Consider the following 24,073-nt stretch of genomic DNA (forward strand, 5'->3'; position numbering starts at 1 on the left):
CCCCGGCTCCCGCTGCCCTCACCCTCACTCCCCGCTGGCCGCCCTGAACAGTATCCGGGGGGAAGCCCAGCCCCGGCCGCTCCCCGCTCCCTGTTCGCCCCCCGGGAGCCGGGCATGGGCTGGCTGCCGGGCAGCCCCTGAGGATAGTCAGGGATTGCTGCAGGGACCGCTCCTGGAGCGGCCCAGCGTCCTCCCGCTCCCAGCACCAGGAAGGGCGCAGGGCCTGTCCCGCAGCCCGGACGTGCCATCCCCGCCCGCCTATGGTGGTACCTCCGGCAGGAAGGCCCGTACCACCTCCTATGCCGGAGGGGGAGGACACACGGGGACCGAGACGAATGAACTGTGAAAGTGAGGGGAAGAACCCTGCCCTTCGCCCGAGCCACCTGTATTTGTTTTTAGCCCCTTTCCCATGTCTGCATGCAGCGGGGAAGGATTTGGCGCGCTCGCTATGCCCCTCTCTCTCTCTCTCCCCCCTTCCCTCAGGAAGCAATGGCGCATGGCTCTGACGGAGCAGGCGCTGCTGTTGCGTACCCAAACGGCGCGACGGCCGCTGGCCAATGAGAGTGCGGCATTACCGCGTCCCGCCAATCGGAGGCGCCGCCGCTGGCGGGCTGGGGCGGGGCCAGGAGGGCATCCGGAAGTGCCGCGTGCGGGGATCCCGAGGAGCCCCGGGAGCCGCCGGTCTGTGTCCGTCCCCTGTCGGTCCCGTGTGGAAATGGGGTAACCTCAAAGAGGAGAGCGGGGGCCAAAGCCTGGATTCGTCCGGTCACTGGTCCGGCCTTGGCGGGAGGGCTCGCGGGGCAGAAACGGGCACCAGCACGAGCAGTGCCCCAAAAGTTCACGTGTTGAGGGTTTCTGCTAGTGAAGGAAGGAATCGTATTTCACAATTCCATTGAAAGAGTTACTAATTAATTGAGCTGTGTTAATGAATTTATCAATTCAGTGATGCCCAGCTTTAAAAATAAAGTTGTAGCGGTGAGGAACAAACTACCTCAGTACAAGTCAAGAATCCAGCTTTGCACTTTTTGCAGTCTGAGGCGTGGTAGAGCTGTGTATTCTCTGCCATGGATCTTATTTTTTCCCTCCTTTCTGGTGGTGTTTTGTGTGCCTTTGTAGTTCGACTGAAGCGTTAAAGTGAGACGGTGTCTGCTGTGTGGTTCTTGCATGTGAAAAATGCGTATTTTATGATTGGCTTTTCGCAATATTAAAACGCATATTATATGTGTTGTGTTAGAAAGTAATGCTGTATTCTCTTAAGTAGTGTGTAAAATATAGTTTTAAGTTATAAAAATGTTAAAATAGAAACTATGCTATGTATGATACTTTTTTAAAGAAAGGACTTGCAGCGAAATAGCAGCCACAGAACGCCTAAATCTTTCAGAGAAAAAGAATTTATTGCCCTCTTATCAGAAGAAACGAACTTCTTCCCGCCTTGAAGGCGCTGTTAGGATTCAGAGGAAGAAGTTGACGATAACCAGACCGAATCCTGTATTTGAATGGAATTTATGCAACATGTATGAAGTGTATGAATATGCAACATGTTTTTAAGGGTTAATCCTAAAGACTATTGTTTTTAAGGGTTAATCCTTTGTTAACGTGTGTCCTTTTTCGGGCTCATGCTGCCCAGAAAAAGTTACCTGGACATCCGTAACTCTTTGTCTCTATTGTCTCGTATTGTCCTAACTCAAATTGTCCAAATTATTATTCTTCTAATTGCATTGCTATTCTTATAACCATTTTATTACTATTAAACGTTTAACGTTTCAAAAACGCGTGATCTTTCCCCTTGCAGGAGCGGGGCGCTGCGGGCGCCATGAGGCTGGCGGAGCTGGTGGCGCGGGCGGCCGGGCTGCACCGGGACCGGGCGGCGGTGTGCTTCCATGGGGGCCGCGGGCAGCCCCCGGCACAGCGCACCTACGCCGCCCTGCTGGGGCTCGCCCTGGAGCTGACAGCTTTCCTTCAGAAGCACTGTGACCTACGAGGCAGATGGGAAATAGGCCTTTACTGCTATCCAGGAATAAACCTGCCCTCTTGGATCTTAGGGTAATGGCTTGAATGCTTGCACTTTTGTGTTGGTTTTTTAAGGGTTATCTCTGTTAAAGCAAATTTTGCAGTTTGTTTATATTTTTAACAACAACAAAAATGTTGTTGTAATAGCATAGTAGTGCCACCCCAGTGCTGGAGTCTTGCATCATTTAGGGAAAAAGATAGAAATATGACAATCTTTTGAAAAGCCATTGCTGAAATATTTCTGAATCTTAAGCCTTAAAGCTGTAAACTGTCTGTAACTGCATCCTTTCTTTAAAAATGATTTAACATGTTTATAGAAATACAAAAAAATTAATGACCAGCATATTTATTCTGCTTGTTTAAAACTGGAAGTGATCTGACAGAAAACATCTATTGAGAAAAGGACTGTGCAGGTTTTTTTAATGAATGGTCTTGCTGGCTATAAAAAGAAGGATGTTCTGAATGCAAATCCCATGTTTTAAGGTAAATAAACATACATTTAATATTCCATTACAAATATTACGGAAAGAAGTAATAGGCATTGTAACACTAAAGTGGTGTTAATTAACTGATAGCTAGGAAGCTGAAATGCTTGTGATCTCAACCCTTATGATAATCCATTAATTTTTAAAATCTTGCTTCTGCTGATTTTAGAAATGTCTAATTTCCATGTATCCTTTATATATATATATATACCTTTATATAGGTATCTTTTGTATTCCTAGCATTTATGATGGAATAGACAATCACAGGATCACAAGCCTGTTTTTTTCAGCTGATGAATACAGCAGCAGTTGTGCTTCCTAGGGGCATGGCCTGCGTTGGTATCTTCCTGTTGTTCACACCTCATGTAAAATACAGAATGGCACCAGAAGAGGTACCACAGTGGAGGATAAGGATTTCAGTGGAGTGAGAAAGCAGTGTAATCATAAACCCCCCCACAAGCACTGAGGAACTTTCTCACCAGTCAGGAAATGCTTCTGCCCCAGTGCAGCAGGTTGCTCTGAGATGTTGTGCAGGCACATTTCAGGAGGTGTTCAGAACCTGACTGTACAAAGACCTGAACAACCTGGTCTGCTGTCACAGCTGGCTCTGCCTGAGCAGGAGGTCGCACTGATGTCCCTTGCTGTCTGATTTGTCCTGTATCCCAGTGAACTGAGTGTAACAGTTTTCTATTGCTGTGTGAGGGGGATGGATGTGCTGGGGCTCTTTGATTCTTAACGCTGTGTGATGCAGGGCAGGCTGAAGCGCTTGCCGGCACAGGAGCTGTAGGAGCATCGGGATGCTGCCCTTGCCACGTCTCCCTTCCAGACCTTGGTGCTACTGCAGTGACAAACCTCTTGCACAGACAGGAAGCATAATAAATAAATTGTTCCTACAGTACAGGACATACTGGGTTCTGTACAGTACAGAACCCAACTGCAGAGCAGATGTGAGGAGTTTTGGGGGTGGTTCAGCGCTTGTGGCTCTCCAGGAGCGCCACTGGAGGGTGCGGGGCAGGGACCAGGAGCGCCAGGACTTGGAGCTCCTCCACCTGCCTTGTAGGAAAGACATCCCAGGGCCTGCTTAGATTTTCTTAGGCTGCATTCTTTGCACTTGTAGGAAAGCATTTTCAGCCTGCAGGGTTTTGTTGCTTTTTAGAATATGTTTATACGTGTTGTATGTGGGTAAATGGAAAGGTTCTATTTCTGTTTCTAGTCAATATCAGAAGGTTTTAGAATGTGATGCTGTTGATGCCAGTGATACCTTTTGTCATCACTGACTTGCTTGGCCTGAAATAATATTGAATGTTTTCATCTAGCTTTAGTCTTTTCCCTTGCTGTAAAAGACCAAAAAGCAGCACTGATTTTCATCTTACTTTGTTACCAAGAAGATCTTTAATAGTCATGTTATAACTATATTCTCTAGCTCAGGCAACTATAAAGGTAATAAAAGAAATTTTAGCAAAATCTAAGAGGATTTTCTTATTTTTTTAAATTGTTTTAAAACATTTGTCTTTTATTAGAATCCTTCAAGTTCCAGCTGCCTATTCACCTATTGATCCAGATGCACCACCAACCATATCTTCTTACTTCATGAAGAAAAGCAACCTGCAGTATGTTCTTGTTGAGAATGACAAAATAAATGTAAGTGTTCAGGCTTCTATAGGAATCATTAAAGGGCAATTTAGACATATAGATATGCAAATTGAATTCTGTTTTAATTAGCTTGGATAGTGTGGTTTTGTATTTTCATGGCAAAAGGTTGTCTTTCTTATTCAGAAAGGAACATCTTTAAAATCAAAAGTACAAAATATTTCTCTGTTCTTCAAAACAATTGCCTTCTTTCCTGTTACACTGTTGTTCAGGCAACCTTGTTGGGCACTAATATTGGAAGACTTTTCCAGACTTGTTTCTTTATATATCAATGCTAAGAGTTGGAAATCTGCAGTAGTTAAAAAAGCTCCTGCATTTAATACTTGGGTTTCTCTTTGTCTAACTCATCCCAAATCTTAAACCCTCACTCATTACAAAGGGAATAGACAAGTTGCAATTCAGATTCCTTGGTCTTCTGCAGTGGTTTTTTTTTTTATATTTTCCATTTCCTTTTTCCATTTGCTCAGATAACTGTTTATTTTGCATTTATGAAGTGTGCATTCACTCATATTTAATTTGTAGAAATACATGAGCTTATAACTGTCTGAAGTGTGTCCTCCTAGAGTAGAAGTATGAAAAATCAGAATTGTTTGTATGAAATGCTGGCTTTTGTTTCATTGCATGCATGAAATAACAACAGTGCCTTCTGAGTTCCACTTTTTGAATTGTTCATTTTCTCTTGCAGAAATTCCAAATGTCCCATGCTGGCTGGTTTTACCACAATTCCTCTGCCATAGAACATATTGGTTTAACTCTCTTCCAAATGAGCTCAAGCAACACTGATTTCAGTTCAGAAGGAGACAATATGAAAAGTAGATGTGAACCTTCCAAAGCTGTGGGTAACTCACAGCCAGGAGTTTGCCCAGACCAAACCAAAGTAAAAACGTCAGAAGCAGGATACATGGACGCTGGCCAGAAAGACACTGTAGCATATGTCTTGCATACATCAGGAACTACAGGGATCCCCAAAATAGTCAGAGTGCCTCATAAATGTATAGTGCCTAATATTCAGCATCTTAAGTAAGTAAGTGTGGTTTTCAGTTTTCATTTCAAATGCTTTTACAAATTTAATGCTTTTAGGATTTTTGTGTAATACTTCAGAGGAGTGCATATAGGGTTTTTGCTGACACAGCTTCAGTTCTTCCTCCTTATCCACCTTTGTGGGTTTTTTGCTTTTATTTCCAAGTAGACTCATATAACAGTTTGTTTCTCTATCAGTATTATACTTAAATGGTACTTTGCCTTTGGTTTTGGGGGCTGTGTTTCAAATAGTGCACTGTTGCTCTAAGTTTTGTACCATCATCTGTCTTGTGATTTAAAAGAAATAGAAAATAAAATTAGTCATTTGTTCACAGTTATAGTTACTGTGTTCTGTAGTTCTTAATTCATAATTCTTTTTTAGATTAGTCAGATATCTTCTCTTTCATTTCATATTAAATAAATTATTATGGAAAATACAATATTTTTCCTGTCTTGTCTTTTCCTTTCTTCTTCTTTGCTTTTTCTTTTTTTTTAATTTATCCTTTTTAAATGAGCATCTGCTACTCAAAATATGCCTTTCTGTGAACTCTATTGGTGTGTAATATGGTGGGTATCTTCATAAAACACATCATTAGTGAATCAACAATTACAGTCCAGGAGCTCTTGCTCAAATTACATGTCTATATATTCAGAGCCTTTAAGATCTGAGCTTGGCTAATGCATTTCTTTCATGCTTTCATTCTTTTAGTTGGGAAGGGTTTTTTCACTGCATGCGTCAGATTTGTAATTCCTTGCTTTCTTGTTTTAGATCCATATTTGAGATCACACAGGATGATGTGCTGTTCCTGGCATCTCCTCTCACATTTGACCCGTCTGTGGTTGAATTGTTCATGGCTCTGACAAGTGGAGCCTCTATTCTTATCATACCAAACACCATTAAAATGATGCCTGTGGAGCTCTCTGCTGCTCTGTTTCATCACCACCACGTGACAGTGTTGCAGGTAGGCAAAATTTTGTGTCTCCAGTGTCTTGCTCCTCACTTTTGCTAATGGGTACTACTTTTTATCAGCCTAGAATCTAGTGTTAATAGGACAGGAGTGTTCTTGCTCAAAGGCAATATAGCTATCCTTTTTGTTGTAGACAAACAGCTGTTAGCTGTCTAGAAAATTACCATTTGATCAAAACCTCAAACATTTTGTGATAGAAAACACTGAGCTGAAGATTATTTTAAAAAACCTTTACTTATTAAGAATTAAATGAATTATTCTGTTAATTAAACTTTTTGTTCTGAAAAATCTGGTAATAGAGTAAACTGTTAAAGACATTTTAAGCACTTTTTAGTGGGCTTGATCTTGGAGTATTTAGTCATAAACAAGTTTTAATGTTAGTTTTTATGCTAACAGTACAACTAAACCTGTCCTAATAGGGTGGTAAAATGTTTGTCATTTTTACAATAATGAGAACAAGGTAATAATTGATTTCAGAGCAATACTTACTGTTTTCATGTCACCTGCTTATATGAGGCTACATCCATCTCTTATGTCCTAAAATAGATCCTCTCCTATATGATTTCAATTTTAACAGTTTTAAAGTTTGCAAAATTTACTTGAAGCATCCAGCATGGCTGAATAAGCCTGGCCTGTACCTGTAGTCCTGTCCTGTTTCTGTTGTCCTGTCACTTGCTACGTGGGAGAAGAGACCAACCCCTGTCTGTCTACATCCTCCTTTCAGGCAGTTGTAAAGAGCAAAAAGGTCACCCCTGAGTGTCCTTTTCTCCAGGATAAACACCCCCAGCTCCCTCAGCTGCTCCTTGTAGGATTTGTTTTCCAGACCCTGTTCCATTCCCTTTTTTTTTTTTTTTTTTTGTAACAATGGTGGTAGTTGAGATTGTAGGGTTTAAATTTAAGATAAATGAGTAGTTGGCTGAAGATTCCACAGCAGGAAAAAATCCATTAGTTACAAATCTTTTGTAACTATTCTCTGCTCTTATTTTTATTTGTTAGGATTGCTATAAATGGTGTAGATGATCCTATGATACACAAGTTTCATGTACAGTTTAGCTCATTTGCTTTTAGGAGAAAAATTTCTAAGATATTGCTCTCTATGAGCAAGACTTTTAAGACTTTTAAGACTTTTTAAGTCTTTTAAGACATTTAAAGATATATTTGTTAAACATGTTAAGCAATAATAGAGAAGGGCAAAATTTCATGAATGAACATTTTTGAAAAGACTTTCTAAGAAAAGTTTTATTTGTTTTTGTGGGGGTTTTTTTTGACCACTGTCCTAATCTCTGAAGGAGGGGCTTCTCAGCTGAATTATTTACAAAAATGTTCTCCTTACAGCTTAACTGATGGATGAGTAATTTTATGATATTTCTTAAAAAATAGAAAGACATTACCTCTCCCCATTGAATTTTTTGAGCAGACTCAAGAAATCCAAAAATAATTATGAGGGATGGAAGAGTATGCATTTTTCCCTTGTTTTGTTGCTAAAATTTCACTAATGTTAAAATTATCAATTGAAAAAAGATGGTCTTCATCTATTACTAGAAAAAAAAGAACCTGGTAAGAAATAATCCCATTAATTTTCCAGTTCTCTTACTAGAAAAGTAGGCAAGAATGAGAGTGAAATGTGCCTGGTAAAATGATTTACTGTTTTTTTCCTTTCAGTGAAAGAGCTCTACATCACCAATAGTTTTCTAGAAATAGTTGTTTAAGGAAACTGGTTTGAGTTTGGAGGATTTGGGTTTTGTATCTTTTCTCCCTGCTTATTTTAGTGAAAGCTTTGAGAAAAACCCATTCCTGTAAACTGTTCTATTTGCATAAATCAAGGACAACCCAGAATCTGACATCCTAGGAATTTTTAGCATTATATAAGTTCTTTAAATTTTCTGTATGCACATTAATAGTATATTTTTGCTGTAACATTCTGGAATGAAGGGAAAAAGGCTTAAACAATAACATAGGGAGAATACTGTGTTGCTTTCTGTTTCCAAGTAATTAACAACAGAACTAATGTGCATACACTTGAGGTAATAACTGAGACACAAAAGAGAACCTATAACACACCTGAGTAAAGAAGAAGCTTTGCAGAAGAACACAGATTTATGCTGATAGTACTCATTAAAGGCCTTATAAGAAACAAAATCTCACAAAACACCATTGTGATGGCTGGTACGTAGACGTTTTAAAGTACATAATACAGCTGTATACCAGAAAGGTACACAGCCACTGATAAAATGTAACAGGTCTTTCTCTTTTTTTTTTTTTAATATGTATCATTCAGGCAACACCAACACTTCTCAGGAGATTTGGAGCTCACATTATTAAATCAAGAGTGTTGTCTGCAAATACTTCACTTCGTGTCTTAGCCCTTGGTGGTGAAGCATTTCCTGCACTGAGTCTCTTGAAAAGTTGGAAGCACAAGGAGAACAAAACAAGCATTTTTAATCTCTATGGTATTACTGAAGTGTCAAGCTGGGCCACTTGCTACAAGATTCCTGAGGATGTTTTTAGTGCTGATTTTAGGTAGGAAAATTCACTGTTCTCAATGGCTTGGCATGTGAATGATGAAAATTACCAGAAATAGAACCTCAGTCTCCTGTTACCAGGGCTACTGAGTCCTCATGAGTGTTTATACTGGTAGAAGTTACATTTGGGTTTATGTAGAAACAGAATAATCCATTGTCTCATGAGCCACTACAGCCCCCACTCTCCTATTTTGGTAGTGTGGGTGACAGAAATTTGTCCAAAGTGGCTCACCCAAGGTTTCACAGTAATTTAAACTTCAAGAAGTACTTGCTTTTCATCATTTATCACTCTGTCATATTTCACTCAGTTTCTGACTTGTTTGGCATTTTTTCTTCATGTTATTTTATGGAGTCATGAAAAGTACTTCCCATTATCTCACTGTTTAATTTTCTCTCTGAAATGTGTGATTATTCCATGCCATAATAATTATACATGCAGTTTGAGTTAAATGTGTCCTACAAAAAGGGATGGTTTGCACAAATGATGTGATATATTAACCTGGTGCTTAAACCCTTGAAGACTAAAAATGGTGGATTGTCATGAAGTGTTCTTACATTCTCATGTAAAACTAATTTTCTCTGAGTTCAAACAAAAAATGTAATACTTTAAAATAGAAATTGAACTGGAATCCATGCCAAAGTTATTTAAAGTTGCTTTAAGTTTTAAGTTTTGCTTTACTGAAGAAAATGTATTATTCTATACTCTCACTCAGAAATAGCTTCTATATTCAATAAATGAGGTCCTGCAACTGCTTGAAGAGGCTGGAGAATGAAGGGAAAGGAAGGAGTTGGTCAGAGAAGTCTATAATAGATACATGACATTGAAATGACAGTTTCTTGTATTTCAGTCTTTTCTGAACTGAATGTTTTCTAAATCTTTTTTTGAACTTTTCTTAACTGTACTTATTAAAGTAGAGTAAAAACTCAAATTAGGCAGGGAAAAATGAGTTAGAAAGCAGTTCCACATGCTGAAGTTGGTTGACTTGATGGATGTTTCAATCTGGGAGACTTAAAAGTTGACTGAAATGATTGGGGTTCTCTCAGGGTATTTCAGGGTCTATTCAGGCCTTACTTTTTATAGTTCTGTGGAGTCTTCTGGTATATATCAGTGACACCCATGCACACTGATAAAGCTTTTTAATTTTTAATAAATTGATACCTTTTTAAAGAATAAGCATTTGTAGAAAGAATTCCCAAATATCTATCTTTGCTCTAATGCCAGTCTTTTAAAAATCTACATGATACCAGGTTTCTGGGGCAGTTGTTTTATGTTCAGAAGAGAAAGACTTCTACTATTTCTCTCTAATATATTTAGAACAGATTTTCCTGTACCTTTGGGATCACCGCTCCTTGGAACAAAACTTGAGGTCAGAGATGCCAATGGATCTGCAGTTCTTGAAGGCGAAGGACAAATATTTATAGGTTATTTTATGTTTCTAATTTTTCTAAGAGGCTGTTCTTAATTGATTGAGTTTTAATAGTATATTGATTATTTTACTTGATATTTGCCTGTGATATACAGATTACTGTAGCATTTTAAGTTCTGATTGGGCTGGGAACCTTCTGATAGTATTCTAGGTTGTTGGAATGCTGAACAGGAAAGTACTATCATTTTATTTGCAGACTATGCCTTTATTATATTGGTTTCTTTTTCCCTTCTTGCATTTTGACATTCTCAGCTGAAGTAATTTCTGTGTATTATCTGAATTAACTGCATAGCCAAAACTGCACATTGCAGAAGTTTGGACATTGATAATAATATTTCAATATTTCTTATAATTCATGGTAAAGTTTTAAGAGAATTTGATAAAACACTCTCTATAATTTTCATTTACAGTTTGCTATTTTATATATATGACCACAATCTTTTTTTGTCTAGGTGGTGAAGAACGAGTCTGCTTTCTTGATGATGAAATAACTGTGCCACTGGGTACAATGAGAGAAACAGGAGATTTTGTAAGAGTGGAGAATGCAAAGTTGTTCTTCTTGGGCCGGAAGGACAATCAGATTAAACGCCACGGCAAACGTTTTAATATTGAATATCTGCAGCAGGTAAGTGCTCACCTCCACAGAGTACAGCCACTATAAAAAGGCAGATATAAGAAACACACTGTTATCATCAGAAATGGATATTTGCTTGTTTTCAGATGACTTTTAGGAGTCTAAAGGAATTTGGTGGGTGTATTATAAAGAATCTAAGCACATAATTTAGGGAGGAGTTTGTTCTGAGTTCTTGGGAATCTGTTTTATTGTATGGTTTCTTCCAGAAGAATTGAAAAATGTATAAACATCTGAAAAGTACTGAGTATAGTGATTGTTCTACAAGACTGAGTGTCACATTCCTGGATTATATCTCGTTCATGGCAATTTGGCAAATAATACATATATCTCTGAGTTTATTTTTATGTGAAGTACAACTTTCAGTTACAAAAGAAGCTATTTCATAGGATGTTATGTAGGAATGTGAGAAAAATGCAGTTTTTAAAGGTGTGTGGTTTTTTTCATTGTTTTTTGCTTCTTTTACTCTATTGATGAAATGCATTTCAGAACAAGACAAATGTTTTTTAATTACAGGTTGCTGAAGATCTTTGCCAGGTAGAAGCTTGTGCAGTTACCTGGTACCAACAGGAAAAACTTATCCTGTTTGTTTTACCCAAAGATGATTTTAAAGAGAGAGAAACACTTAAAGAACTCCAGAAGCATCTACCAGCTTATGCAGTACCTGATGAGATTGTAGTGATTAAAGCTTTGCCTTTAACATCACATGGTAAATGAAGCTATTAAGAACCCTTGCCACTTGTTTTAATTTTTTATTGACCAAAATCCAGTATCTGATTCATGCTTTTAGAATATGTACATTAGATAAGTAACGCCTAGTAGGAAATAATGGCCATGTATTATTATGTTTTCTTGATGATGTTTCATTTGAGAGTCAAAGAGTAATGGAAAAATCAATTTAGTTTTAACACTGCACATTTCTTACCTCAGTTGCTCCTGTTGCAGTCTGCAACAGAACCCTCCCTTCTGCTGAGGAAAAAGCAGGCCTTGAGGTGGGATTCTGTGGGAGGGGAAAATTTTCAAAAACCTTACTGGTTTTCATGTAGTTGATCAACTGTGGAAAAAAATGCAGATGCAGTAGAGTCTGAATAAGGAAACACATACAAGAATAGAGGGACTGTTTGGGCAGAGCAAGTTTTGAAAGTGCTAATACTAAACGAGCAATGAAAAAAAATTGTCCTTTATTTTCTACAAAGGCAAAGTTGATATATCTGAACTGAACAAGATTTACCAGAACCATCTAAACTCCAGAAGGCGTGACAGTAAGCTGAGTGACGCAGAGGAATTGTGGGAAAGATTGCAGTATTTATGGAAGGTAGTATTTTGAGCTGCCTTTTTATCTTTGCAAGTGGATCATTATACATGTGTCAGGAATTAAATAGTTTTAAGAAGTATGACTAATGCAACCAGAACATTCTAGCTGCCTATAGATTTAAGCAGTACAGCTCTATTCTATTCAGTTAATACTTAAATATAGTTCCTCTGTAGTGCCCAAGAGAGAGTCATTTTTATTTCTCTATCAGACAAAACTGCAATGAGGTGTAAGCTATGAGGTGTAAGCAATCAGCATAGAAAGGATGTAATGTCAGTAGCTTTTTAAATGCTGCTTCACATGCCAAAAGAAGGAATCACTAAAGAAAACAACGAACTGGGACATGGGAACTTTGTAAAGAATTAGCTGCTGTGTTAGTAGAGTTTCTTATTTCTCAAGATAATTATAAAGTGAAGAATCCTTTTTTTAAATAGATGGCGCAGTTGCATAACTGTCTCTTGGACTGCCTGTCTGGATTGTTTCTAAATTTCTGTGCTAAATTTCAGGGTATTGAAATATGATGCCAAACAGTATTACTTTGTTTCTCAAAGGCGGATTTACAAGTTTCACCTGAAAGCGGGATTAGCTGTGGCCTAGGACTTGAACAAGTAAATGTAGTGTATTTATTTGTCTGTGCCAATCCTTTTCACATTAATGAAGTGATAACCCAGGGGATTAGTTGTCTCCTAGATCCATTATGGATAGGAGAAGGTGGCTTCCAAAACCAAAGGGTTTGGATTTGACATCCAGACTTAATAACAAGGGAGTGTGGTGAGAGGTGACTCAGTTATTGCTGTTTGTTGTAGTAACAATGCCAAATGCAAAATCTTTCATGAACTGAAGGGCTTATAACTTCAAAAGTAGGTAGGTAAGTAGGTTACTTAAATAATTTAGACGTAAAAAAGAACAGTTTATATAAGCTTTGTTATTAAAATAAAACACCTAAACTGATTTTATCAAAAGACATCTATGTTTTATCTGCAAAGTTGTCATTGATAAATGGTATTGAAAATGGCCAATCAATATATAGTACAATTCCCTTTAATTCTTTAGACTGCAGAATTGGCATTGAGAAAGACATTTTGTAGTACAGAATTAGTATCTCCCTACTTCCTCATTCCTCCCCAATTCTTGTTCTATCAGTCCCTCTGTTGGCACTAACATTTTTCAATGATTTTTTGCAGAGTAGTGAATTTTCTCAGTTGTTTATTTTTAGCATGACTTCTAGGTGTTCAGGTGGATTCTACCCCACCTGAGGTTTTATGTGTGTGACATGGTATAACACCTATGGACTGATACCTCTTTCCCTCTTTTTTTCTCTAGTCTGTCCTTGGACTTCCATGTGATTCCACTGGAATTTCTAAAGATGCAGTATTTCTGTACAGTGGTGGAGACTCCCTAAAGGCACTACGATTTTATGAAGAAATTGAGATGTTAGTAGGCAAAGCTCTGCCAGGACTCCTTGAAGTTATTCTCAGCCACTCAATTGAAGAGGTTTACAGACATATTCTTAAAATGCTGTTTGCAGATGAAGAACAATTAATGAATCCTGACAATGTTGTGAAAAGAAAATTAAGAAGGAACAGTGGAGAGCAATTCCATGGAAAATACATTAAACTGACATCTGAAAGAGGTCTTGAGATAGCTTCAGGATTAATTCCATTTATTGCCCTGAACAGAGGAAATCATATTTTCTCTATGAATTTCACCAAGTCTTCCATGCAGCCCAAAAATACAGTACAGGTAGGAGTGGAACTGCTACAGCAGCCCTCCTCTCTGCATTCCAAGATTCCAGCTGTAATGAAAAGCCATGTGCAAGGGTCTGAACTGGAGAATAGAATTTTAACACTTGAAAACAAGACAAATAAAAATGACCATTTCTCTGTTCAGCAAATCCATGCAGAATGTAGTCATTCATCAGTGGCAGAGCTGGCATTGTGTGTGAGGTGGAGGTCAAACACAAGGAAATGTGTTGATGCATCACCACTGGTTATAATACCAGCTAAAGAAGCAGTATCTGCATCTGTGTATATTGGCTCTCACTCCCATGCAATGCAGGCAATTGGTCTAGATCAGGGAGAAATAAAATGGGAGAAGACCCTTGGAGATCGTATTGAGTCTTCTGCCTGTGTATCCAAGTGTGGAAATTTCATTGTTGTTGGTATGTCTTTTGCTTCAGCCTTCATTTTCAGTTCTTTTTTCTGCTAAATACAAGATGAATGACAGAGAATCACATTCCTTATCTCTGGTTGTCCTCCATCCATCAACTTCCACATCTGCCTCAGACCTAATTTATTGTAAAATAGAAACAGAAGGAAGAAGTAATTTAAGTTTCATGATAACTAGTGATGGAGCTTATCTAACATAAACACTTGTGGTTTATTAATAAGGAAAAATCAATGGCTACAGTTTCTTTTTTAGTGGTAGATTAAGGTGTGACATTTAAACTTGTTTATGGGATTTTTAGAAAGAAAAATAGTATAGAAAGGTAATGGAGTCTTAAATGTCTTGCTGAATTAATAGAGTTAAAAATTAGTACATGGTACCTCATACTGTTTTTCACAGAGTTTAATTATCTCATTTGACTCTTCTTTCTGGAAATGTAAGGAACACATTTGGATATTTTTTTTTGGTTTTGTCCTATCTGTTGTCAGCAGAGTTGCCATTATTTATCTTGGTGTCATCTTTTTAGCTAATATATCTACGTCACTAGTTAGCACAGATGGCCAAGTGGTGACGTTTTTTTAGTGCAACTCTAATGTTGCCATCTTTTTGTTTGTATTTTGATTGCTGTTCATTCTTGATCATAAAATTGAATATTTCATTAACATGAAGGAGTTTCTATGATGGCAGTTCGGTTTTCAATAGAAAACTTACAAATTTTATTCTTTTAACACCTTTGTTTTCAGAAACAACCTAGACAAAGAGGTAATTTAAAAAATTTCTGTTCTCCCTTTTCAGCAACTCACTGTGTTTTCTACTATTGTTACTGAAAAATTTGATGGAAAGATAGTGAAATAAGTATGTTCTAAATGTAACTTAGAAAAAACACACAGAACAATCATCTTTGACTGTATCAGCAAAACCTTTGAGCTAAAACCATAGGAGGAGCTTTCGAAAATATTTTGAAACTCAATCTTATGAATAATCCTATTTCTTTCCAGCAGTGACGCAACTAACAGCATAAGTCACAGCATAAATGCAAATAATCATTATTCTTTTTTTTCCCCATCATGTTTTATTCCACATAGGTTGTTATGATGGCTTGGTGTATGTGCTTCAAAGCAGTGATGGAGAGATACACTGGACTTTTGTCACAGAAGACGCTGTGAAAAGCTCTGCGGTTGTAGACCCTTCCAGTGGACTGGTCTACATTGGATCTCATGACCAACATGTGTATGCTTTGGATATTTATGTAAGAACACTGGCTCACTTTTACTTGTAGAACAATAAATATCCAATTTAGACACTATTTATAGTGCACCAGAAGAAGTTCCACTGGTGTTAGTATTCTTAGGAGTCCACAATCACACTTCTGAAAGTTAGGCCTGCTGTAAGTGGGGTTAGAATTATGTGACAGTAAACAGTTTTAGTGGTGTTCTCAGTTGTGGTTCTTGTGCTATTAGTCCTGGTTGAAACCAAATATTAAGTTTCTTAGTTATTAAGTTCTCCATAGGTGTTTCAGAATAGGGTGTCTAGCTAGAAATAGAACTGTGGTTTTCAATCTTACCTTGTAAATGAGAAGATGGAGGCAGATGGGAAATAAAAGGGGCAGATACTGCATTTTCATTAGCTGAATTTATTTAATTACTGGAAGAGAAACTAATGGCACACGTGTTGCTTCATGGCATGTAGATTGTCTTCACTTCTTAACTGGTATTTGCTGAGTAAACACAGTACTTGATAATGTTTGACATTCAAAGGTCTTTGTAAACATGATGCGCTCCAACTCCAATTGAAAAATTGTTTATTATTCTTTTTTCATGTACTTACAGAAAAAGGTGTGTGTATGGAAGTTACACTGCGAAGGTGGAGCTGTGTTTTCATCTCCTTGTCTAAGTTCTTTTCCACATCATCTCTATGTTGCTACACTAGGAGGACTATTACTGGCTGTTAACCCTGTATGTACCTTTGCTTATGTGTCTTTCAGCCAAATGTATTTCTGAAGTTAAGATTGCTATTCTAATGAAAGGGGAGATGATCATATGTTACCATGAAATATTTTTGACTCAGGGGCATTATAATGATATACAAGGTTACTATTATACTTCCCACACTTCAGAAATACACCTGGTGATAAGGAGGACTGAACTGACTTGGTTGAATTCACATGCTGACCAAAGGCCAAAGTTGCAGTCAGTTTCTTGTCATTCCTGTATCAGTAACCAGGGAGTGAGAGCAAGTATATAGATTTATTTCCTGTCCCCTCCTTTGGCAGTAGGATTGGAAAAAAAAAAAAACTACACAGAAATCAGAACAGAATGCAGAAAGAAGCCCCTTCATTCTTCTTACTGCTTCCCTCCCCATATTTAAGAGCTGTCCTTTTAATCTCAGTGTGCTATTCTGTTCTTTGCACTGGGGAAATGGCATTCTTGATAGATGTGGAGCAATTTCATGGTTTTCTGAGGCATTGTTGGCTTACAGCTGGTCCTACCTGATAAAAAGGAGCAGGGAGTAGAAGCAGCTGTTACTGTTTCTGTACTCACACAACACAGAGCATCAATCCCAATCACCTTTACCTTCTGCCCACTACAACTGTCCTCAGTAGTAACCAGTCTGCTATTAGAAAACCAGTGCGTGGTTTGGCAGCAAGAGTGGGCTGTGCTTAAGAAAAGATATTTTTTTATTCTATAATCCACAGTAAGAGGTAGTTGAGAAACCCACCCAAAAGTGAGTCTGTGCCTTGCTATTTTTGTGAATAATCCTAATTCCTGGGGAATGAGCAAGATACAGTAGGAATGCATTGTGACAGTCATAGATAGTGAGTTGCAACATGTCATAGAGTATCAATGTAACTTGATTCCAAAGTATCTCTGCTTCATTGGTCGTTGTCACATACTGAGCAGCTGGGAATGAAATTAAAAACTGAATCTGGCGTTTATTAGAAGTACTGCTAATACACTCTTAATTATCATTATTACTTTGCCTATGGCAAGCAAGAAAATTATGTTTTGATCACATTTTTGTTTTGTGTGGGTGGTGTTGTTGTTGTTTTGGTTTGGGGGTTTGGCTTTTTATTCCACACTACATAAGGGCTGGGTCAGGCAGTGATGGAAGGGTTGTTTTGTGCTGTTTCTTACAGTTGTGTTAAGCATCAGATTTTCCATGCTCCCACTTACAGGTGACGGGGAGTAAGATTTGGAAAAGCAACCTTGGAAAACCACTCTTCTCCTCTCCTCACTGCAATGAGAATTACATCTGTATTGGGTGTGTGGATGGAAACTTATATTGTTACACTCATTCTGGAGAAAAGGTAAAAGTGTTGTTGGGTTATAATGTCCATCACAAAACCCTGAATAAGATTTTTTAGGACTGGTTTCTGAGGCTTAATGATTGACATGTACCTTTTTGTGAACCAAATAGAAGTGCCTGTTGTTAGAGATGAGAAAGTAGAAAAACTGTTTGCCTAGGATAGTCCATGACAAAATCACAAACTCAAGTTGCCTGATGCAGTAAGAGAACTTCTAGTTCAGACCTAATACCCAAAGTAAATTGTCAAGTTTAGTGCCAGCAAATGAAATTATTTCATTTGGAGCTTTCCAAGCAGGTTTAAGGTGTCTCTTCTGTAAGATGGTGGCTATTCAGAAGTAAAAGTTACTTATAATTTTTATGCATTTGTCAAAAAACTGCCAAATCATAATTCTGGTAAAACATGTGTTAGCCTTCACATTGAATTAAGTGTGAGTATTTTTTTAGTTCCTCAGAGATAAATGTAGTTTGTATCTGGTGGTAAACAACTGACACCATTCATTTGTTAGCCTGAGATGCAGTATTTATGGCAATTCCTGAGCCTTTTCTGATTATAAAATACATGTTCATCCATGCACTGCTCTCTGCTTGCAGCAGTGTTGCAGACCTGATACTCTCTTGAGGAGGGATCTGCACGTTGTTAACATAAGCAGAGAAAATCTGTATCCCAAAAGGAATATATGCCTTTCTGGCAAAGAATGACATATTAACAGGATTCTTGATGTTCATTACTAATTGTATGACAGCCCAAGAATATTCTTTTCCCAAATTGGCCATTTTTACGTGGGCCTCACTGAAGGTAGTAACTCTCCCCTCTTCCACATCTATTTTATGAGACTTTTATTGCTTACTCTCTGTGTAAAACCTTATTTATAATTTGACAAAGATTTACTAGACCTCACTGAAATCTGGTATGCTTTTGAAATTAAATGCTCTCCTATCAACAATGAGTCTATTAAAAAATTACAGTTGCTGTAAAACTGATAATGTAAAAAACCTTTGATAATGGGTGGTCATGTTCTTTCTGTAGGTTTGGCAATTTTCCACTAATGGGCCAGTGTTTTCATCTCCATGCCTCTCAAGTTTAACTAAGCAAGAAATATTTTTTGGCTCTCACGACTGCTTTATCTACTGCTGTAACATGGAGGGTAATTTACTGTGGAAATTTGAAGCCACTTCAAGTGTATATGGAACACCATTCGTTTTCCAAAGTGATGACTTAAATAACAAAATTCTCCTGGCAGCAGTATCTACAGATGGCAGAGTGTGGATCCTGAATGCCAAGAGTGGAACAGCAGAAGGAGTAGATAAGCTTCCAGGCGAGGTTTTCTCTTCGCCTGTAGTATGGGGAACAAAGCTTGTTGTTGGCTGTAGAAATGATTATGTTTATTGTCTGGATCTGTATATAGCAGGGAAAAGTAACAGCTAAGATGTTAGGCTGCTTCCTTGTTATTGTTTACATTTGTAAACTGGGAGCTCACAGGTGCTCTCCACCCCTCTGCCTATTTTGCTGCAGGCAAGAGATGCTCCTTGCAGGCTTATCAGGTGGGATTTTGCATCAGGCAGTGTCCAGTGATGGAGAGAGGATGGCTGCTCAGCACCTTGCCAGACAGGGGACAAAGTGTGTAAGGTGCCACATTCCACAGCTTGGATAGTAGGCTTATCTCCGAGGGAGGAGTGAATTGCTTTCTCTGAGTCCCTCCTCGCCTGTGCCTGGCTCTTCCTTGCACCAGACTAGTGTTTTTCTGTCTGTCTGTCAAGATTTCTGTGCCAGGCAAGCTAACACAAGTCCTTTTTTGAATCTAACTTTTAATTTGATTTCTGGAGACAAAGCCTGAATTTCATATACGTGGAAGGAGTGACCTGTTTACTACAGTTTGTACAAATAGCTCATCTTTTGTGGACATAGGCCTGTCATGGTTTAATTAATCTAGCATATACCTAAACTCCATTGAAGTCAGTAGGAGTTGCCTCTTGTATTCTAAAGTGAAAATAACACTATAAATATTTATTAAATTTCAATGACAGAAACAGTATGAGTTCTAAGATGAAGTGTGCACTGCTCAAATTAACCACTGTCAAATAGTTTTAAAAAATATTTGAATGAATACTGTTTACATTGTTTTCACAAGAACGATTAATAAAAGGTAGTGTAAATTGGGTTTTGTATTCTTTAACACCATAGAAAAAAGTACCAGTGGTCTTGGTAATGAAAATCAAATACTTGCAGTGGCAAAAGTACACTTTACTGAGAGCATTTACTAAGAGTCTTCTGAAAGAAGTGTAGTAGAGACTCTTACTCGCTCTCATCTACTTTGAATCCTGTGTAGTATGTAGTAGAGTTGTAGCACTGTAAAAGGTTCTATTTGTAAGGCAAACCTGAACTACATGATTAGCAAAATGAGACACAGAGGACATATATCAATGATTAGATAATTTTGACCAGGTTATAGTTTAATAAGATTTAAAATGACAGTATAATAAACAATTGCACTTTAAAACATTTGAAAAATTAAAAAAGTACACAACAAATACCCCACAATTATACATCTTGTAGTTTTTATACATTACTATATGAACATAGAGGTTAATCATATATAACCTTGTCAAAAGAAATGGTATTTTGTGTTTGTATAAGTTACAAAAAATTGAGACAATATACTACATAGTGGTTTATTCGGTTCTTAAAACATTTTCGCTGTTTTAAACTGGGTAGTAGTGGTTTGGATTTATTTTTACAGATTTCCAATACTTTATCAGAAATGGCTGCAACAAAGCTAAAGCAAAGTAAAACTTCACTTCATTGGTATTTAGTGCAAATCTTTGTTAATTTAACATGAAATGTTACTGTTGCACATGTACGCTTTAGAAATGTTTCCATCTAGTACTGTACATAATACAGTTTCCATTGTTACACTAGATACCTTTATGGTTGGAAAAAAACTCTGCTTTGAAGCTTTAGCTTAGGACCATCCTTAATGAAAGCTCTGTTCTATGTGCTATAAATGGATTGTATTGGAAAATTGCATCCTTATGTCATGCACAATAGCACCTAATTTTGCTATGCTTTTCATTATACCAGCATCTTTAATCCTGATTTACTTCATCTTCTCTGTATTTCTACCTGGCTCCCCCTCCCAATAAATAATTGTAAAGATGAATTTCAGGCAGTTTAGTTATTACATATCCATACTGCAGGCAAACAAACTTGGAAAAATATAAATTTAACTTTAGGATGCACTAATTCCAGGTAGTAGCAGAGCAAAAGGAATTACAGGCCCAATTCTTTCTTTGAATATTGAAGGCATTAAGGTGGGTGTTTTTCCCAAGCATTTGAGAGCAGCATTGTCTCATTTCTGCTTAAAACATATTACTTATGTTCCTGGTAAAGGTTACTTTAGAGATTTTGGTTTTAAATATGAAACTGAGCAAAACTGATGGCTTAAGACACCCAAGAAAGCCCATCTTGCTGCTGCACATGTACTCGATCTAACACATCCATTGTGTTTGTGCTACTGTAACCATGATACTGAGCCTGTTTTCTGTTGGGTGGGAAAGGCTGTACTTGCCAATGATTCTTGCTGAAACTGGGAACAGAGTGTACAACAGGTTTCATTCTGTTTCCTGTGTAGTTTAAAATGCTGTTTCTCATGCTGCTTACAGCAGTTTGGCTAAAACACTTCCATGAAGCATATGTTGTATCATTCTATAATGTAATTTCTTTTCATGAAAATGTCTCCCTTTATGATGTTGTAGGCTTAAAGGTTTCTTTGAGCCTTATGGTTGTAAGAAGAAGACTCAAATTTTTTTAAAGTCTTCCTTGTAAAACAAACTCAGTTGATTTATTTAATAGGGTGACATTTTAAAATGCAGGCCTAGAGATTTCTGTGGGATGTTGAGGATAGTGACGTTTTTATTCCATTTATGGACTTTATCCTTTTTTTGTAAGAGGGAGGGGGTGGACATTTCTGTTTTAGTTACGTGAAGTAATAAAGTGTTCAACTGCCACATCAGATACCTGAGATGGGGTAAGTAAACTTCTTCTTGAAGTGTTCTGGCTATATTGGTCAAAGTACAGGAAGTTACCTGAACTGCCTGAAGTTGCATGTGGAGTAAAATCAGGAAGAATGCAGAGTTAAAACTCCTAAAACTCTCACTGACTTACCTCTCAGTTCTCAGTTAACTTCAGTTCTGTCAGTCCTACTCCTGTGGGAACTTCCTGAGACAAATTCTACAGGAATTTGCATTTGCACAGGAGCAGTTTAATTCCAGTCAATTGATTTAAAGTTGTAATCCACAATCACTGTCTCTATGCAGCATAAATATGGCCAAGCACAAACAGTGATGCACCCAAATGACTAGAAGAAACAGTGAATCCCTGACTTCTTTCTGAGAGCTTAATGACATTTATTTAAAAATTGTGGCTTTTTAAGTAAGATTAATTGTTTTCTTAGAAGTGAGGGCATATAGATGTAGTGTATTAATCCTATGATGAAAGAAATTACCTCAGCATTTGGATGGTACCATCACTTATCATTTGCATGTGGAACAGTGTATCCTGAAGATCTTCCTTAGGGAAAAAGCTTTAAAATAGCAGGCAGAACTGGCAGTTCATACAGTTTAACATGTTTAAATAAATTATGAGTTAAGAGAAGGAAACATGCATCTTTCCTTAATTTCAACAATGAAGTTCTGAAAAAATTTCTGAGATCTCAAACATAGAGATCTAAAATTCCAGAACTGAATACCAACAGAATTTAAGAAGCGTCTGAACTCTTATCCTGTTCTGGCCCTTATTATGATACCTGCTAAAATTTACATCCAGTATCTGAGCCCTCTCTAAGTTTTTGAGAGAGTCTGGCTGTGAGATTTTTGCCATGACCTCCTTTAGCTGTTTGTCAAAGCAATGGAATATATGACTTGAGTAGACTTTACAGTGAGCTACAGCAAAATGGTAATCAGTTCAGATTTCAGTCCTTCCAATACATGCATTTTCAGTTTTCTCATGTAAAAAGCAGAATAAATAAAAGAAAGCAATTAATAGTCAGCAATAGAGATGTAACTTTACAGTTTACTTTATGATCTGTGGACAGTCACTCCAGGCTTTTGCTTTCCTCTTGGCTAACGCAAGCCAGGCTGGTTCTGTTGACACTGGGTTAGCATCAGGTGTAGAGAATCTCTTGGCCACCTCCTTTGTCACTGGGGTTGGTGGAACAGAATCTGAAATTTCCACTTTTTTATGGGACAGGGAGAGGGAAAAAAATAAACCAACATTAGCTGAATCCTGCACTTTGTTGCAGGATTCTAGAGATTTCACTTTTATGTAACAGTAGATACTTATTTCCAATGCTTTCAGTAAATCTTACTGTATTAGCAAAATAATCAAGTTAGGAAGAGCTGAGTTTCCTTTTTCAGAGGTGACACCAAGTAATCTAAGTCACAAAAATAGGGACAAAATTTTCAGTCCTTGAGATATCCAAAGGAAATATTTCCAATTGGCTAGTGTCCCTCTTTAAATAATCTATTTAAATAATAATATCTACCCCGTAGCAAACAATGGGAAATAAAGCTAGGGGTCTTCTCTTTGGTAATGCAGCAGCTGCACACATGTAAACCAAATGTACTCAGTAGTATTCAGATTCCCTCTTCAGTGAAGAAGGTGATCCTATAGCTTCCTGCCTCAATTAACCCTGCCCAAGAGACTGTCCTGAAAGAGAAACCTGCTTCCCCCACTGGCTCTTTGCCACATTTTCTTCCAAGTAGTATAAGACAAACAGCTGTTTCCATAAGGAAATGTGTTTAATAAACAAATTAAATTTCTAAGAAGCAACTTCACAGAGCAGAACCATGGAAGTATTGTAGAGGTCAAGTGGGAAAATAAATTCTGAGACAGTGAATGCCCTTGAAAGCAACCTGAATAGAAATGAATCCTGTCTGAAACATATGGAGTAACTCTAAAAATCTTAGTTACAAAATAACTCCTCACTCATTTCCCCCTCCCCCGCCCCCATTTTCTTTTTTAAGGGCCAATTTTTTTGTTAAATGTTCAGATTCCCCATTACTATTAGTTGCATTTCATTCTGAGGTTTTGAATATGTATAAAAGCTTTAAAATTGTGTAGAAGCTTTAAAATTGCATGGATACAAAAAAAGTTCTGTCTTTCTTTTTAGTGCATCTTTAATCCTATATCTTTTATCTGCAAGTAAATGAACAGTAGCAGCAGCAATTTCTGTAGATGGACACTTTGAAAAGGTAATTATTTTAAATACCATGGTAACTTAGACTATTTTAAAGGTCTCACACTCTTATCAGTTCCTGTTGTATGTGATGCAACTGCAATTTTGAAATACACCACCTTCAAGTTGGGTGTTTTTTAATGTCCTCAGAGGAGGACTCTGCAGACTTCCATTTTATACATATCCTAGGCTGGTCTTCTGTCTTAAATGCTCTTCTAACTGTGGGAAGCCCAAATCAGTCTTATTACCCACAAATACTTGTATACATGTGTAGTTACTAAAGGCTGCCTGGTTCCCAATATAGTCAGTAATCGCAGGGAAATCCAGTCACTATTTCTTAAGG

General features: G+C 37.6%; 2 protein-coding genes across 9 annotated transcripts in view; one reads left to right on the forward strand and one right to left on the reverse strand.

The window, feature by feature from the left end:
• Positions 1-586: 586 nt before the first annotated feature.
• Positions 587-20,044, forward strand: AASDH (aminoadipate-semialdehyde dehydrogenase). Of its 4 annotated transcripts, none has more exons than XM_071432332.1 (15): positions 587-720; positions 1,793-2,043; positions 4,016-4,136; positions 4,831-5,165; positions 5,935-6,127; positions 8,412-8,653; positions 9,971-10,077; positions 10,535-10,707; positions 11,230-11,422; positions 11,910-12,028; positions 13,349-14,186; positions 15,277-15,440; positions 16,021-16,146; positions 17,367-17,498; positions 18,525-20,044. In XM_071432332.1, exons 2-15 carry the CDS (start codon positions 1,814-1,816, stop codon positions 18,921-18,923), a joined length of 3,372 nt encoding a protein of 1,123 aa, XP_071288433.1. In that variant the 5' UTR covers positions 587-720; positions 1,793-1,813; the 3' UTR covers positions 18,924-20,044. The 4 variants fall into 4 exon arrangements, with proteins under 4 accessions (XP_071288433.1, XP_071288436.1, XP_071288434.1 ...); XM_071432333.1 differs by having other exon boundaries at positions 597-681; XM_071432334.1 differs by lacking the exon at positions 587-720 and adding an exon at positions 735-1,523.
• CRACD (capping protein inhibiting regulator of actin dynamics) overlaps positions 19,916-24,073 on the reverse strand; it is a 129,933-nt gene continuing 125,775 nt past the window's right edge. For all 5 annotated transcript variants that reach the window (XM_071432331.1, XM_071432327.1, XM_071432328.1 and 2 more), the window contains one exon: positions 19,916-22,726. In XM_071432331.1, the coding sequence (XP_071288432.1) occupies positions 22,566-22,726 (161 nt within the window). In that variant the 3' untranslated portion in view covers positions 19,916-22,565. The remainder of the gene's footprint in view (positions 22,727-24,073) is intronic.

This window comes from Agelaius tricolor, unplaced genomic scaffold (assembly GCF_023055355.1).
Source record: "Agelaius tricolor isolate 1412-34295 unplaced genomic scaffold, bAgeTri1.0.p SCAF_8, whole genome shotgun sequence".
NCBI lineage: Eukaryota > Metazoa > Chordata > Aves > Passeriformes > Icteridae > Agelaius > Agelaius tricolor.

What these genes read in the sequence shown, in the direction of transcription:
- AASDH (XM_071432332.1), top strand. Translation starts at nt 1,814, where the DNA reads ATGAGGCTGGCGGAGCTGGTGGCGCGGGCGGCCGGGCTGCACCGGGAC. An exon ending in GTTTTTAGTGCTGATTTTAG is followed by an intron (nt 8,654 to 9,970) that starts GTAGGAAAATTC and finishes TAATATATTTAG; the next exon opens with AACAGATTTTCCTGTACCTT. An exon ending in TGTATGCTTTGGATATTTAT is followed by an intron (nt 15,441 to 16,020) that starts GTAAGAACACTG and finishes ATGTACTTACAG; the next exon opens with AAAAAGGTGTGTGTATGGAA.